Below are 18119 nucleotides of genomic sequence, written 5' to 3'. Positions count from 1 at the left end.
GAGGCTAGTACTAAGCCTAGTGGAAGCAGTTGTCTTTATGCTCTTACTTTCATGATAGGTGAAGCACAGAAGTTTTGCGGTTAGATAGGATAGGGTGAATGCCCAAAACAGCTCCCCACCTTTTGTTTTTGAAGTTACTTTGAATTAGCACTATCAGTGTAAAATAGTATTGAAAGATTTTTATACATAAGCTTTTGTGACTTTGGGGTAAAATAAAATATTTGTAGAGTTTTCTCTGATCTCAGGACAGAACTTGTCAGACTTGAATGTTATCTTAAAATGCAAATAGATTCTCTGTTTACAGAGCAGGTTAAAATACCTGCACATCTCTTCCAGGGAGAAATCTCAGGGCTGCTGTTTTGATTAGTTTTGCTTTCACATGGCTCTTGATAGCTTTATTTATAGCTCTGCCATTTGATTAGATTTGATGGTGCAAAGTGTTCTCTCTCAGAGCGTGGCCAAACTGAAACACTGAATTAAGTATAGATGTGACCTAGGATTTATAGATAAAAGTAAATCAGTTTTGCCCATCATTCTCCCTTTGAAAATTATCCCACTATCTTTTTTTCCTCCTGCCCAAGCAGCTCTTTTGGAGTTCATGGTCGGGGCAGGGTAGGAGGATTTCTTTGACAGGATCCATCTGCTTGATTCAGTAAGGACTTCAAAGTGACTAAAATGCTAATGCAAGAAGTGTTCGAGGGACATTAAAAAACAAACTCATCAGTAAATACACAATATGGTTCACTGCCTTATTAAAATGTAGTATTTATTGATAGGAAATGAATGATTAAGCAGTAAAGATTTTAAAAGATTCAGTTGTCTTTAGCTTAGAGGCATGCCCTCTTAAGAACCAAGTTCTTCTGCCTGCATAGAGGAGCTCAGCAGTGCTTTGAAGTTGTTGCTTAAGACAGGTGACATGCAAGACCCAGCTGGTCTATGAGCCAAACTCTTTCCCTCTTCTAGGTAATGGCCTTTGTGAGCCACAGCCATACCCAGAGTTGGTGCAACGGAATTGAGTTGCAATTATATTGCATTTATTTCTCCTTCAATGTGAAAAAAAAATTATAGCTTTGGCAATAGCTTTATATCACAGCAAGAGGAGAGCTATTGTGTTTACGTTGGAACAGTCAACCTTGGCATATTTGTGCAGCTAGAACTAGGTCTATACTTAGCTCTTAATAGACAAACCATTGTCGTTGACTAGGCAATTCAGGAAAAAAAGTGTTGGAGAAAGTGACGTGGAAGTTTGAGTGGCAAACTACAGTTTTGGTTTAGCTGTACTACATAGTGGTAAACAGGTTTTTGTTGTTGTTGTTTTCATGTGGTGTTCATGTGCTCCATATCTGAGTACAGACCTGTATCTTATGGGAGTTTGCTGAGATCCCCAAATTCCCCTTTCAGCCAAGGTTCAGGTTCTCCCAGCGTACCTCACAGTTGTTTCTTTTCCAAAGTTGGCCCATGACCAAAATGCTAGACCTATTAAATTGCCTTACATTTATTTTGGAGCATGTGTTTTTAAACATCTGACCACTTTCCCCAAACAATCAGAAAAGTGACTTTTTCTAATACCCACTTTCGGATTGCAATAGGGTACTGCGATACTACTTCAGGCAGGAGATGGCTGGGGGGGGGGGGAGCTTACTCTGAAGAAGGCTAAAAGTTCTTAGGCAGTCCTTGTCATTATGACCCAGAAGCAAATCTGCAAATGCTAGTGGCTGAATATTTGATGTCATGCATTGTTTCACAGACATGGTATCATTCTGTTGTGGATGGCAGCTACTTTAATTGCTTTCCTTGCCGTAGTTTAAACCAAACCAAACAAACAAAGTCAGAGAAGTGCATATTAATTAGCACGTATTAAATATCCCTTCAGTAATACTAGCAAGCCATTCACACTGATCTAAGATGGCTTTATCTCTTCCTTTTCTTTGGCCCAGCAAGCTGAGTGCTGGCTAGCAGTGTTTTTACAAGGACATGATGCTCAAGGCATTAAATAATGCATAGGGTAGAGTTGCTAATTATTTAGCTGCTGTTTATTTTCTCTACTTCTCATTATGAAAGGTCATGTACGAAATTTTACTGAATACAGATGACCTGCTGAAGGCTCACTGATGCCTCTGCACTCTGATCTAATTATTTTAAGTACAGAATCCCAATGTTGCTCATCTTTGTTAAGCTATTTTATCAATGACACCGAAAATTATCAGGACTTTATTTCAGCAGCATTAAAGCCATTTTCCAAAGTTCTGTCATTTATCAAGTTTCATAAGATAGTAATCCTTCTTTCTAAAACTGTGTGCTTTACCTTTGTACTAGATTTCAGAACAATTATTCAACTAGTATGTGACCAAGATAAAGATTGTGTTTCTATGTGTTTTATTGTCTTTGGGGGTAAAATCTGAGGCTGTATCTAGAAAAGCTTGAGTACAGATCTTCCAGACAAATCTAATTTCATCTGCCATTTATCTCATCAAGGAATTGCATGTGTCCGTGTCTCTTGGGTCATGCTTTTTCAGTACACCTGTGCACTGTGTAATATGACCTGTACTTCAGAAGCTGGAGCTGGGTTGTGGCCTAGAGAGCAGGAACCCTACTAATGACAAGAAGTCAGGCACCATCCTATGAGGAAGGAGACCAAGGGCTGTAAGCACAGAGTAGGATTAATTTGGGCAAGTGTAGGTGTCTACAAAGTAGCTGCCACTTCACTTCAGGCTTTATTTCTAGACAGTAGAGAGAAATGTGCATTTCTGTACATTCTGTACAGTAGCCTAAAATGACTCTTTTTCTCTAAAGGCTCTAAGGGAGTCCAGAATGGTCTATAGACAGATAAAGTACAGCAAGATGGGTCCTATTTATCTTGATAGCATCCCGCTTCTCCTTTGGTTCCTTTCACTCAGAGGCCTAAATAGCAGTGGCATCTGCTGCCATGGGCTTTGGCTCTCCTGTAGCTGAATCCTCTAAGGTTTCTTCTTGCCCTGCTTGCACAGAGCAGTTTCCTGGATAGAAGAGTTCTTAAGCAATGATCTAGACGCTGAGCTCTTTAATATTGGATGGTTCTGTTTTCTTGTGGCTAGGCCTGCAATAAGCAAACAGTGCAGCAGTGTCAGACTCAAACTTCATCTTCCTGCATGACGGCGGAGTTCAAATTACACATTCAAGAGTCTATTTTGCACTCTGCTAATGAAATGACCACTTTTTTTAAATAGGGTGAGATTTTTCATTGATATGACTGTTTAAGTTTTCTCACTAATTTTGTGGGATATGGAATAACGGTCTTACTGAGATGGAGTAAATTCTCTGTCTTGAAAGAAGCTACCTTCATCTGCTTTGCTGATAGCTCACAGTCTGTAAGAACAGCAGGATTTGATGGTGGATGTAAGATCAGAGTTTTCTAAGTCACTGTGTGCATGCTAATTAGGAGTTAAATGTCTCTGTGTGTTTATTATATATCTTTTCATCTACTGTTGGCATGATACAGAAAGGATAGTTTCAGTCTCAGAAGAAAAGTACCACCATTAGAAGCCCATAGGAAGGCTTTAAGAAGTTAGAAGAGGCAGATTTTTGTCTGATGGTCCTCTTAAATCATTTTTTGCATAAGCAAATGTCATCATCAAAACTAGTGCTATGTAATTAATATGAATAATTCCAGTCAAACTGAAGATTGAATAGCTCTGTAGATGGGAGCAATATAGTAAATTGTAAATTTATTGTAACTCTTATTAAGAATTAGTGTCAATACCACTGTCATGATTCAAGCCTTTCCATGTATCGTTGTCAGTAAAGGAGAATATGCAATAGCACTGTCCTTTGATATCTTGTTTATGATGAAAAAGTAAATATGCTCACTGTTCTTAAAGGCTGGGTAATACTTTTCTGTTTAGTCTTTGAATGTCAATGGGAGAGCATTGCAAACTGCACTGTATTATTCATCTAGTTCTGCTATGTATTTGGTGCTGGCTGAAAGAAGTAAATATAGCTATCTTAGGTTTGCTGGAGCAAGAAACTTTCTACATGTTGTTGCTTTTATTCGTACCATACTTCTTTACTATCCTTTTAATATTAAGTTTCACATATTGTTTCAAATCACATATTGTTTCAAATCATCTGTTGCCTTTCAGCAAAAATATTTTGTTGACTTGGATTTTAGTTGAAACTGAGGAAGAGAAACAATGAAGCAAATTAAACATCCAGTTGGATCAGTGATTAATCCCAAAAGGAAGGCTGATGAGGTTATGGTGACATACAGGATATTGGCTATCTTCTCTCCCATTGCTACAACATTGGCAGTATTTATCACAGAAGCAGTATACAGTGGAGAAGTAGGATCATTAGTGTTATTTTAGAACAACTGAGCATGAAATGAAGCAGCGAAATTGAGACATGAACCTTGATGCCCTGCATCAGAGCATATCTTTTTTACTCACAGACCATTCTTCTTCCAATAGGCAGGCTACTCAATGTGTTACGTGTGCAGGTGGCTTCTCTTTATGTATCAGAAGTTGGTTGGTGATATATGCTAATTTTTAAGAAATCAGTTGCTCTTGAGAGCTTGATTCTGAAAAATGCTATTGATTTCAGGGCTTAAACATTTGGGAACTTGATAAGACTGTTCTGTAGAATAAATGGGTGGCCATTTCAGCTTGTTTTTTCTGATTAATGTCCGAAGTTTTCTATTCTGTTCAGACATGCAGTAGCAAGCAGTACAGCAATCATTTTGCAATCACAACTGGAGCAAGAACTGCCATGGATACTCTGTAAACATGTACTGTTGAACTTAGTTTTGTAGTGCAGTTTATTTTATGTGCTCTTCATTTATGTTCTGACTTTTATAGTTACTCAGACCTCTTTAATGTCGGTGATGGCTCCTTGTTCTTTGTGGTGCTGGCAGCGATAGACCTCAAAGGATTTTATGAAGGAATGGTAACTGCTGTTGTGCCATTTTACTGAGGAGCAAATTCAAGGGCTGGAAGTGACCCACTGGAGGTCTGCAGGGGAGTCAGGCCTTCCTCAAAACTTCTGGCTGTAATTACCAAATTAAAAATATTTGTAACTGTTTAAAGTACATTAAAGTACAATACTACAAGTACATTGTAAGAGATGTAGTAATCTCACTGGAATTGTGCTGCATGCCTGGAAATCAAAGAAGCCAGAGTGCCTGCAGATTGTTACATTTGTGTGTGAGTAGGTGTGCATGCATTTAATCTATAGAAATGGGGTGTTGGTCTAAGGAAATTTTCCATGGGACCCTAACTGTCCATACATTAGAGCTTATCTATATATTACATATATATTAAATATGCTTAATAATGTTTACAGTTTGAACTGGGACAGTATTAGCCTTCTTGAAATGGGAATCCATGGCTGAAAGCAATATAATATTTGGTCCCTCCAATATGTTACAGTAGGACTCACCTCTGTACGGCTGGGATATAATGTGGGTTGTGCATACATCCATCTTTGGCCTCATTTAGCATTTTCATTTCTTGCGTCTTCATAGTAAAAACGTTCCTATTTCAAGTTTTATTGAAATACTCTGCTAGGAAAGACGTGCTTTAAGGTAATAGTATGGATTATTCTGCAGTGCAGAAATAGCTAATTCAGCAATTAGTGCTACCTGATTACTTGACATATTTTAGTGATATTACTGTACAGGTATGTGTTGGCTACAGTCAGAGTCAGGATGTCTCTTTAGCTTTACCCATAAAATATTTTAATATGATAAAGTTGGTTGAACTACAAAGAAAAGTGTAAGCTATGTGAACAGCTCATTAATTAAATTAAAATAATTACAAACAGATTCACCAATCTCTGAGAAGCCTTGAAAATTTACGTTTGCATTCATATCTTGTTTCTTTCAGCTCACGCTTTTACTTCCAAACATAGTGTGGTGTAGCTTGCTGTCTTATTTGATGATATGGTGCCTAACTCTTTATTACAAGGTTCTTTTTATATTCAGATCAGCAGTATTTCTAGCTACATAGTGCTTATCACAGTGATAAGTTATTTTTACAAAATGCCTGAATGTGCTTCGGTTACTTGCCTTGCTGAATAAGAGGATGGCTTGATATGAGGCTGCTGAGGTGTATGCCAGTGTCCATCTTTCCCTTTGTAAACTCTGAAGAAAAACAGACCAAAATTTCATCCTTATTGTGGGTTTGTGCTTTATTTATTATTTCTGCTGTTGGGGTGAATAGAAGAGAGCATAGTATAAACTCATTGATTCATATTCATAAAAGAACTGATTGCAGATTGTATTAAAAGCATAATATTATTTCTAGAAATTATCTTCTAGTAAATAAGTAATTGTAATTATTTTCAAGTTACAGGCATATTATACTGGAACAGAATTTTATGGAAAGGTTGACTTTGGTCTCTAAATGCATCACCTTCATCACTGTTGAAATGGTCACTTTACAAACATGTTGGTAGTTTTATTTAAATATGATTCATTAAGTGTCCAAATGAGGGTGAGGTCCAGTCCTATGCATGTTTCTCAAGGAATAGTCTCGTGGAGATCTACACAAAATGAACCGGGACCTCGGTGAGAGTTGCTTTTGTGAATAAAGACATAAGAAAAATCTTTCTTCCAGATGTAGAAGAAAAAAGTCAATAGGAACATGCACTTTGAATTTGTTTTGAATTACTCATGCTTTCACATTTATTTTGATATAGTCAATGAACCTATGTAGACCAAATTTCTTCTGAAAATGACAGAAATATTTATGGAAAAGTTAAAGCCTTTGAAAAACTTTTGTTCTTCATTGTACATCTTTGTTTTCCCAACTTCACATTCTCTCATGAGAGAAAAAGAAGATCATTGGATAATGGTGTCTTATCTAGGGTTAGAAAAATTCATTTTGCTTAAAAATGTATGTGGAAGAGGAATAATTTTGAGAATTTTTCTGCCCATTCATTGGAAGTTCTTGACTTGAGAAGAATAGATTCTCTAGAATGTATTCTTTTTGTGAAAATATTAAATACGTATATTTAAAGCTGGAGAAAAAAAAAAAAAAAGGAGCTATATGTATTCTGCTGAAGAAGTATGCAATCAGATACAATGTATGAAAGAATAATAAACTGAAATAATTTTTAGCAGCTATAGTATCAAAATTGGATGTTTCCTTCAGGTTATATTGTAATCATAGAGATTTTCATTCATATTATATATAGCAACCTTTTTGTCTATGTGCTTATTGTGTTTAAACCTTATTTTGCTGGTGTGTTACCTGCACAGAATTTACCTGTCCTATTTTTGCATAAAGTTTACTAACTGGCCATTGCTGTTTGTGTAACAATTTTATATAGCCTTATATGCAATAACAGCTAACCTCTCACAGTGTGAACACACTCAAAAAGAAGCACTCTCATTAATGATGAGATTAATCCTGAGCAGCAAATAGAGCTTTATGTGTCAGTTCCAAGAAAAAATACTATCTGAATTCATTTGTATACTATACAGATAATAAGAGATTAGTGCATCTGTTCCAAAGAGCCTGACCTTCAAACCATTAGCTCTGCAAGATTCAAGCACTATGGTGTAATCCTGCTATGAAAGGCAAGTTTGTTTTACTTTTTTATTTTATGATCCTCATCCATGAGCTAATATATATGTTGAAATCTATGGAAAGATGTAGTACAACTTGGCTTGATTTATTCTGTGCTAGGATAGAGACAAAATTTACTCTAAAAGGCAAGTTTAACCAGTACTAAACCTCTGTTTAACCATCGGTAAGCCTAGGACCATGCAAATAAAGTTTGTTTATTTTATTTTCACTTTGTGGCATGTAATCTGGGGGTCATCTTTCTATACGCTATCTGCAAGTAAATTCAGTCTTGAAATCTGGGGTTCAAACTGACTATTTTAGACTTTCTTATTTGTTTTTATGATGTGGATTTTAATGTTTCCCTTCATACAGAATTGTTTAATTTTCTGCTACCCTTTTTCCTTTTATTTGGTGCTGATGTTCATATGCAATTTTTGCTTTTCACTTTATTATTTTAAGACAGTTTTCATCACTACATTTGGAATAAGCTTATCAGTGCTCTTTATATCAGAACAGTAAGAACATTTAAATCTTAGTCTCTGCATTTGCATAAGACAGAGATAGAAATTGCTGTTAAATAATTTGAAGGTTTATACAACTTTATATTGTACTGTAATGCCAGTTCTTAATAGCATATGTGGACCATTATTTGCAGGTATGGTGTTATTTCAGGAAATGTGTATTTGCTCATTGAATTTGCTAAAATGCCTTCACAACTGCATTAAAAAAAAAAAAAAAAATCTGTGCAAGTAGTTCTGTGGTTTAGTTGGCGTAAAGGTTTGGAACAGTTTTCACTTCAGAAATAACTTGAGTTTTTGGGAGGTTGTTCCCTTTTTTCTATAAAAGCAGACAGTATTAGCACTATTTCATTTACTTTTTCCTGCTCAGCCTGCCTTGTGTTTGCAAGAGCTTTAAAATTCAGTAAATACTTGCAGTCTGCTTTTATTTATTGACTTTAATTCAGATAGTCACAAATGTTCATTTATAATATCTGACTAATTCTCTTTCATGATTCTATTTTTCATAGCTTTGTAACGTTTGTAACAGATGAATTACACAAGCCACTATGTTTGTAGTGAAAATTTAGCAAAATTTAGCAGAAAACACTACAACCCTTCTGCTTATATTAGTACACTGTTTGACTTCCGTTAGTACCTTTCCATTGACTGTTGTCTCCTCTCCCTTGCCTTTGATAATGGAAACTGCATCCTCACCAAGTTTGAAACCCAATAAGGAGAGCTGTGCAGACTGAGAAACGGGCAGCTATGTGGGGCTGTGAAAATACCCTGAATTCATTTTTAATGGCAAAAGAAGAGTTGTTATAAAAAATCCTGCAATCTCACATTTCTCCCTCACTCGCACAGTAGTAAAAGCAATACTGACATTGTGGCAATTTTATTGTACTGGTGTCTGTATATAGTGCAGTTGAACCTTTCCATTTTGTCAATAGTTTTCTTCTGTGCATGTTTGATGGAAGACACAGAACAGCAATACTGGATGCAGACCTTACTATTTCTTAGCAGGGTTATTCCAGAGTGTTCATTTGGGAACTTTGGCTGAACGATCTGTCTCTAAACTGAGTCTCTGTGTACAGTTGTCCTCTTCCAATAATATAAACACAAGGGGAACAATTATATCTTGCAGTTAAGCAGTGTTTATCTAGCACGGATCCACTGCCCAACTCTGTAGGTGTTTCTACATACTGGCTGTTGTAAGTAATATAAAATAGTTTTGTGGCCGTTACCTGAGTCAGCCTCAAATATGAAGAGTAGGTCTTTACATCACCACAACATAGCTTGCTTGGGATTTTCGATTGGCGCATTTCAAACAGCACCCAAAGGCAATACAGAATAAATTGAAAAACAGTCTAAACCTTAACGTAGATGCCTTGGCTGAAGAAGAGCATTGCTCTGCTTTTTGGTAGCTGAAACTTTAGAATGGTCACCGATGATGGTAGAAGTGATTTGCAAACAGTACTGATCTGAAACAGCAGGCGAAACAGCTAATAAGAAATAGAAGAAATGATTTTTCCTGGGACTAGGAGGAAAGGCTGTGACCAAAATGGAGCTTTTTGGGAACATGCAGCATGAAAGCCTTCCCTCAATTTTTATTTAAACCTCAGTTTCTCCCAGGCTTGCTGGCTTCAAGCAAAAGCCTACATGAGAGAAAACAGCTTGCATACTTGACACAAGTTGAGCACTTTGTATAAGTCTGCTGGACATTAACACTGCAAATGACACCCTGGGCTTGGGGTTCTTGCCATGCACATGCAGAAGGAATGTCTCAGAAGGGTGACACGCACGCATTGGCGTTATCAGCAATAGCATTGCATTCCTGCAGTACCACTGTATGGACATTGCACTGCTCTGACCTCTGGAAAGTGACTTTTTACAGAACAAGAACATACAGATTTCTTTAAGTGTTGCACTGTGTAGGAAATCTGTACCTATGCATTGAAAATAACTAGACGTTTCTGCTGGGATGTGACATGAGATGTACTGCATCCCTCCAGAGGATTTTGCAGCTGTCAGGGACCTATAACGTACCTGCAATCATAAATAATGATAAATGTTCATTAGATGAAAGCTACTATATAATTCATGTCACTTTTCTCATTAATCATTTTACAACACTTTAAAACATCAGAATTTTAATGTAAAAAGTGCTTCAAATTGCACCAGGGGAGATTTAGATTAGATTTCAGGAACAATTTCTTCAGGAAAGTGGTCAAGTATTGGAGCAGGTTGCCCAGGGAAGTGGGGTGGTCCCATCCCTGGATATGTTTAAGAGATGTATGAATGTGGCACTTAGGGACATGGTTTAGTGGTAGACTTGTAGAGTGAGGTAGGTGGTTGGACTTGATGATATTACAGGTCTTTTCCAACCTAAATGATTCCAGGATTCTATGTCAACTTCACATCAACATCCTCTAGAGAGAAATTTGCTGCATGAATGTTATTTTTTTTTTCGATTTTGCCCATTATGATTCTTCTTGAAATAGCCTTTCTTCATTTGTTTTGAGTTTTTTTGTTTGTTTTGTTTGGAGTTTTTTGTTTTTTGGAGTCATTTCCATTTCCTCTTTCCCTTATCTTTGACCACCCTAATATTGTGATTCATTATGTACAGTAGGTTGGACATCTTCCTCTTTCTTTGTAAAAGGGAGTGAGCACATAAGTCTCTGTAATACTTGAATACCAAGTTTTCAAAAGTGTTTTAATAAATTGATTCTTAACCACTTGCAAGAGAAAAACGTATTACGTTTTTGGAATTGAATGTCAGACAGACTGAACAATTTGACACAGAAATAACTATATGGTAATGTGTGTTTCCTCAAAATGAAGTATAAAGATGAAAGGAATAATTCAGGAATGAAGTTCTATTCTTATAATACATTTAGGCATTTGGGAGGCAGCGAAACTTTAACTCTGGGGTACCCCTCTCAAACAGTAACATCACTAAGGCTTTTCTGCAGTGTAACTGTCCGTTAGTACTGACGGTGCTTTCTTAGTTTCACAGACTTCTGGTTGGTTTTGTACTGAAATTCATGTAGAATGAGTCAAAGCCTCCATGACAAAGAAATGTATTTCTGGGTTTATCTGACTTTCCTCATCCAGTTCTGTACAACAACAAGAAAAAAAAATGCATCGAACAAGGTTGCCAAGAATATTTTGTACTCCTCTCAACTTGCATATCACTAGAAAATACACAGCTGAGTAAATTTTTGAACCTTTGGGCAATATATTATGAAATGCTTGCTGGCAGGTAGTTCCGTACTTTTTTGCTGCAAGGCCCTGTAATGTAATCACAGTTGTAAAAGGAACTTGTGAGTGAAGCAACTTGATCATTCCTCGCAGTGCTGCGGTGCCAAGGGGCTGGAAGAGAGGGAGAGGCAACTCCAGAGATTGTTCTACCCAGGAACAGCACGAGATATTTAAACAAAGGTGAAGCTGCTCTAGATACTGGGTGCTTGCTAAGGATTATATTGCAGCCAATGCTTAATTTTGCTTAAATCAGAGGTAAGCCTGTATTTTCTGTGTGTTACTGTGATGTACCTATATAGTACTTTCATTTAGCAGCGTGTGTTAAGCTGTGGTTATAGCTTTGCAATGTAAAAAGCGTATGTCAGTTTGCTATTCCATTGATCTGGTAGGCTGGAAATGTTCTCTAAAGGCAGGTTAGTAACGTTTTTGAAAGGAAATGTAATACTGACCTGGAAATGCTGATGGTGGTGAAATAAAATTTGAAGGACTTGAAAGTTGCAGTCCAAACAAATCAAACTGAAGGAAAGATGCAGAATATGGACATTGGTTATCAGGGTGGTAATTGTCACGAGTAAAAGGAGAGGACTGTAATGTGTCCTGGTTAGCATTTGGTGCTGTTATATTAGGGCTGAGTTATTATTCAGAAACTAATCAGTTGCACAGAAAGAGTGTGTAACATCTTTTTTCCTAGAAGATGCTTTGGTACCAGTGGTTTTGACAAACGTTTCCACTTAAAGATCAGATGAAAACTATTAAAAGAAGTGGGCTTTGGGTTTTTATTACTTTTGTCACATATTTCTCAAGTAACTGCTTGAAGATAGATAACAATAGTAAGCTTTCTTATTAGTGATGTCTTATAAATTGGCTATTGCTGATAGTCTCTTGTAAGATACTGTCTTTTAACCATTATATTGTCATTTTGTGATTAGAATGATAAATGCCAAAGTGTTTGTAATTATAATGACCCTTATTTTGAAAGGTCTCACATTCACTAAAATTGAAATGACAGCACATAACTGAAAACTACTTCAGGACATTATACAGTTATTTAAGTATGTTTAAATCCTTACAGAAATACAATTTTGTTTTAGTTTATCTGAAGTATCTCTTCTACTTTCTTCTGAACTACAGTTTCATTCTCCCTTTCTGTATTAACTGGCAGCTGTGTCCCAAGACCCTTTCAGTGGACAGATGATTTCTCTCTGCCATATGCCAATTCTCTTCTAGGAGCTGGCTGGTCTTAAACAAGGGAGCAATGTAGCACTGTGTTTTGCTGTAAAAATGTTAATGTTGAAGTGCAGACAGCTTTCTGAGCTTCTTTCTTCATTCCATGTCTATCTTTTCCAGTCTGACTATTCAAGGGCATATAAAAAACAAGTACTTGAAATTTTATAAACTGTTTATGTAGTAAATAATTTGTTGAAAATGTGACTTGTTTACATTCCTAATTTAATTTCACTAATACAAGTTTTAGGAGTTGAAGAACTGGGCATATGTGTACCCATTATTGGATCCATTTACATGTTCTGATTTTATATAGCACTTTGCATATACGTGAACAAGGTAATTAAGATGCTGTTACTTCTGTATGTTTATAAAGTGTTTAGTGCAATCCCAGTAGTAAAAGCTCATTACCATATATCATCACTGATTGCCTCATTTTGGCTGTCAGACAGCAGTTCATTTCACCTCATTTGTGTATGGACAAAACTATAAATTTGGAAATCTTTGGACAAAAAATACCAGTAATTTAAGAAGACATAACTAATCTTCATGTTTCTTAAGAAACATGTGCCCTGCTTAGACTCGGTGGTTTGGTTTTTTTTCCCAACATGGGAAAATCATATTTCTAAGGATAATGGTACATAGCCACATGCTTGGTTTTACATTTTTCTTTAGTAAATATGCCCAACACCATCTTAAGAAGGCAGGATTTTCAAAAGCAGATTTTCATAAACTTTTAAGGCCATTGTCAGGTAATAAATCATGGCCTGATTTTTCAAGTTTTTGTTTACTTTTATTTTGAATGTGGATCTTAAGCAGTTCCTGACATTCATTCTGAAAATACTACTTCAGTTTTGTAGTTGTCAGAAGGAGCTGTTGAGTAAGTGAATTTACTTTCCTTTCAAATCTAAGTGCAGACTTTTAAGAGTCTGAGTTTGCAAGTTGGCTCTGCAATGAGTAACACAGGAAAAAACTCCTGAAATGTTTTTTTTACTATTTTCTGGGTTTTTTTTACTATTTTGCAAGTAACCTAATGTTCAAAACCCAAACCTTAATATATTTATTAACAGCATTTCAGTCAAACCTTTTGTTACGTTTGGTGCACTTTATTCTTTTGTCTCTAAATACGTAAGGGGAAAAAAAATCTTTATATAAAAGCCTTACTTGCATTGTCTTTTTTGTATTACCTGAAAACAGTTAATAGAAATGAATTTGGTTTTCCAACTGAATGTGTGAATTTATAAATACAGTTATGAGATACATTTTTTCCTGGACAAAAAGTTCTATCTTAACAATTTAACCCATCTGAAAAGATAAATATTCTTTCTAAAAAGTTTTGTTATTTCTTGCAGTATACATTTTGTTTGTAGATTTCTCTCAATAAATAGAAATGGGGAAAAAGATTTCATGTTTTATGTATGGATTTCAAACATTGGGTCAAATACTACTAAATATAAACTGTATTCTGCTTTCCTTATGTGGTGGTTGGAAGTAACAGTTATAAGACTATTTCTGGAATATTTGGGATGTCTTCTCATAAACAGCATTATATACTCAGGAAAATATGGCAAAACACCCAAAATGGGAAATACAGTGGATTGTTGTAGGATAAAAGTCTAGGGAATGTTTGTATTTGTGCATTTTTTTTAACTGTTTGTCCTCTGTGCAGTGCCACTCTGCACTTTCAGTCTTTGAGAGCAATCTACTGTTGTGTTCATATGATAGATGTACACACGTAGAAGCACAAATGGACTTAAAGTTATTTCTTCTTTTATTTCTGTAACTGCTTTAGGACTGTATCCAAGGGGCACTTTTTCAATACATGTGTAAACAGAATTTGTTGCTGTTAAAATGTGTTACCTGCCGAGTGAGTGGGACGCAGCACAACTTCTAACTCTGCAGGTCTTCCAGCAGTCAAATTTGGAGCTGCAAAGTAACACATTAGAAAGGATCAGAAGGAAATGTGCCCTTTGGCTTTCATTTTCATAGTTCCTTCAGTTGAGGATGACCCATGATATTTCAGTTGGTGCAGTCTTCCTGGTGTGACATGGTCGTACAGGCAACATGCAGGCCAACAATATGGCCACAACCCTGCCAGGCCTCAGTTGGAACCGGCTTGGAACTGTAGTCTTATTAGGCTTTTTTCCTCATGTGCATGAGCACACTTGAAACCATGAATTGCCCTTGAGTCATACAATGACATTGAGTATCAGCACCTAGCTTGTTATCACTTCCATTAGTGGATTTGAGCAGTGGTGCATTCTTTGCTTTCCTTAGTGTTCTTTTGAATGGGTCATCGGTTTTACATACCACATACCCGTGTGTGTATTTGCTTCCTTTTTTTGGTGCTATCTAGCCAGTTGTCCTCAGGTGAGATTCTGGGCAGTTCTCAAGGCATCTCTTTCAGCATGAGCAGTACAAATAACCATGGTGGTTTTTTTTGTTTTGGTTTGGTTTTGGTTTTGGTTTTTTTTGCCCTACAGAGATCTCTTAAAGCATCCTGTTGACTAAGTCACCAAGCTTGTGTCCCTGCATATTCCCAAATGTCCCGTGACATGAAATATACACCTTTACATCACACCACAAAAGCTTAACTCCAGCGGGCTGTGGCACATCCCCTGACATCATCTCAGACTTTTTATATCGAAACAAGGGCAAAATGTGGCAGTTTTGTTTAAGGGCATATACATAGCCCACAGAGAGCCAGGGCAGTGGTGACACAGTGAGCAGTCATGCCTCTACAGGGATACAAGCGATTTGGGGCTGTTTGTCTTTGCATTGTTCTCTCTGAATTGGATGCCTGTAGAAATGTAAATCTAGCCTTGAGATATCTCTAGTAGGCCATCCTGTTTCTATAGATACTATCACTAACTCTTTCCTGCTAATATAATTCTGTTATCAGTAGCATTTTTTTCCCCTGGCTGCTATGTTTGAAGGTGATTAAAAAGTAAAGAAATTGGAATACATCAATTACATCATCTTTCTTGTTAGAGTAAAAAATTGCTGTAGGCTCTATTTAAAAAATGTAGAATGAACCAGCAAATGCCACATGCTCGTTGGTGTGTTGTAGCAGGGCTGCCACAACAGGGCTGATAATGGACGGCAAAAAGTGTGCAAGCCAAGTATGTCTTACAGCTGCAGATGACTGTTCTGTGATCCTTTTGCATTTGTTATCAAACCTGCAAAAATGTTTATCACAATTGCTCTGTAATCGTTTTTCTCTAGCTTGTACCTGTTAAACTATGTGTTTGGGTGAATGGAATTTATGCACATTAATCTGCATTTCTGCGTGAAGAAAGCCTTACACAATAGACAGTGGATAGAATTATACGGAACATTTTGGAATTCATTTTTCCCCTAAATGGTATTCACTATAGAGACAGTTTATCTTCAGTCTGCACAATGAGTATAATGTAATTTATACAGTGCAGGCAAATAACTGTCACATATTATAAAATTTAACTGTACATATCAAACTAATACAAATCAGCATCAGGACCAAGTGCTCTCCAATAAATATTCAAACAAGAGTACAAAATCTTCTCAGTGTATCACACAGCACAGATATTGAACTTAAATTTGTAATGAACTTTTACTGGTCATATAAAGGCAGGGTTCCAAAGCTATATGCAGAACTGCTAGCCTGAAAACAATACAAGATGAAAATGAAAGTTGAGAAAAATACATTACAAAGAGCTAGAGAAACGCTGGTAGTTGATCAGATCCCACATCTCATTGTGCAGTCAATGCAGGACTGGAAGCTGCACCCCAGAGTGACTCCGTATTACCTGACCCCCTCCATAAATAGTAGACAGCCCCAGCTCAGCTCTGCTTTAACCACCTCGTGCCATGCAGAACAAGGCTTTCCTGAGAAGGTTACCAGAGTATACTACTGAGATAAATTGTTCTCTTTTCTTTTTGTGCTGCAGGTAGGCATAAAAAACAAACAAAAAAAGATGTGCCTAACTGTCCTGTTTAAAACTTGAAAAACCCATGAAATGTGTGTTTCAGTTCTTAGTCCTGGGCAAAAGCAATTCTCTTTATGCCATAAAATTCATGTATTTCGCCATTCTGTCTTGGGTTTCTTTTATATTATATTTTATTGTACTGCAGAATATTAATATCGAGATTGTAAAATAAAATCTGAACAATGACTCTAATTTTCCCAAGTCACATTGCAGATATTGGTAACAGTTACAAGAGGAGGCAAAGATGTTTTTTTTTTTTTTCTCATCTTCAACCTAAAAAAAAAATTGTTGATGGGGAAAAAAGAAGTGAAATCCAGAATGGTAAGACAGAGAGTAGCAACTTTAAAAGTATTCAGAAGCAGACATTCTGATATATACAGCACAGTGAGATGAGACCGTGGGCTTGTGCAAGGATTTCTCCTGCACAGTCTGTGCATTTAACATCTGTGGTGCTAAGAAGCATGTTCAAGCAGCAACATGAATTTTATCCGTGGTAATATTAAGTTACTCTTACGTGACAAACCACTTGCAATTTTCAGCCTCTACTGTGCTCTAAGCTAAAATTGTGCCTTTTTTTTTTTTTTTTTTAGCCAGTGGAAATTTCTATAGTGATTATTTCTATGAATCTGTTTTTTATTATACTTTCCAAGCAAACTGTCTCTCATTAATGGGTTTCTGCATCCACCATGTTGTCCAGGTGGCCTGAAGCAGCATCTCTCTCCTTGCCTTGTGCCAAGGTCATGATGGTCTTGTTCCTTTAGTGTCTCATCTCTCAAGTTTCCTGAGCCATAAATATTCACAGGCACTTCCATTCAGACGCTTGCTTTTCAGGCTCTACTGTATTTTATCCTTCCGGTCATGCTGTTTGATCTGGCTGGCTGCAGTAAACATTGCAGGGTTTAAACTACGTAATCTGACCTGCTCTGTGGGAACAGTTGGAAACGGAGGAACTGTCAGAGAAGAGAGAAGTAGAAGACAACATGGGTGGCAAATACATATCTACTGAAAATATGAGAATCCTTCTTTGTTGTAAGAGTCTGCTTGTGGGTTTTATATCTTAGACTGCCTTTTGATTAATTTTTGATTCTCATTGTATATTTCAGCATTGACATGCTAAGCGTGCACATTATCTGTTTTTTTAAGGTAAAGCATAGGTTCAAAATGTTGTATTCTGCTTTTCTATATTTCAAGTCACTTATGTTTTATGAAGTACCCTGTACAGCCACCTCCATTGTCTGAGAGTGGATCCTGCTCTACCTCAACTAGCCCAGTCTTCTCTATGTTTCAAGGCATTGAATAATGCATCTTCAACTGACAAAATACTGGGAATTTGGTTAAGTTGCAGCAAAAGCACACAGCAAAAGCACGGAACTGTTGTCCTCAGAATGGAGTAAAAGGTCTGTGGCTGTCTGTAAGTAGCTGATTGCTTCCACTGAGATGGAGGTTTCTGGATGGCCATAAATATACAACCACTCAAACAGAAAGTTTACAAGAAAAAACACAGCCTTTTTTGATGTGGCAGTGTCTCTTCTTCACTCAATGTACAAATTCTTTCTTTTTTGTTTTGGACGTGTTATCCATCTTCTCTGATAGCACCAAAGAGATGATAACCCTTGGAGAGG

At 36.7% G+C, this 18119-nt stretch overlaps 1 protein-coding gene across 45 annotated transcripts in view; it reads left to right on the top strand.

Moving 5' to 3' along the window:
* RIMS1 (regulating synaptic membrane exocytosis 1) overlaps positions 1–18119 on the top strand; it is a 298940-nt gene that overhangs the window by 269283 nt on the left and 11538 nt on the right. Inside the window, exon 31 of one of the 45 annotated variants that reach the window (XM_040697607.2) lies at positions 11399–11560. The exons of 43 other annotated variants lie outside the window; for them this stretch is intronic. In XM_040697607.2, coding sequence (XP_040553541.1) covers positions 11399–11553 — 155 coding nt within the window. In that variant the 3' untranslated portion in view covers positions 11554–11560. Of the gene's footprint in view, positions 1–11398; positions 11561–18119 lie in introns of those variants that run through there. One more of the 45 variants, XM_046939700.1, reaches the window with a different exon arrangement.

This window comes from Gallus gallus, chromosome 3 (genome assembly GCF_016699485.2).
Source record: "Gallus gallus isolate bGalGal1 chromosome 3, bGalGal1.mat.broiler.GRCg7b, whole genome shotgun sequence".
Lineage (NCBI taxonomy): Eukaryota > Metazoa > Chordata > Aves > Galliformes > Phasianidae > Gallus > Gallus gallus.
This window is presented reverse-complemented; position numbering and strand designations above follow the sequence as displayed.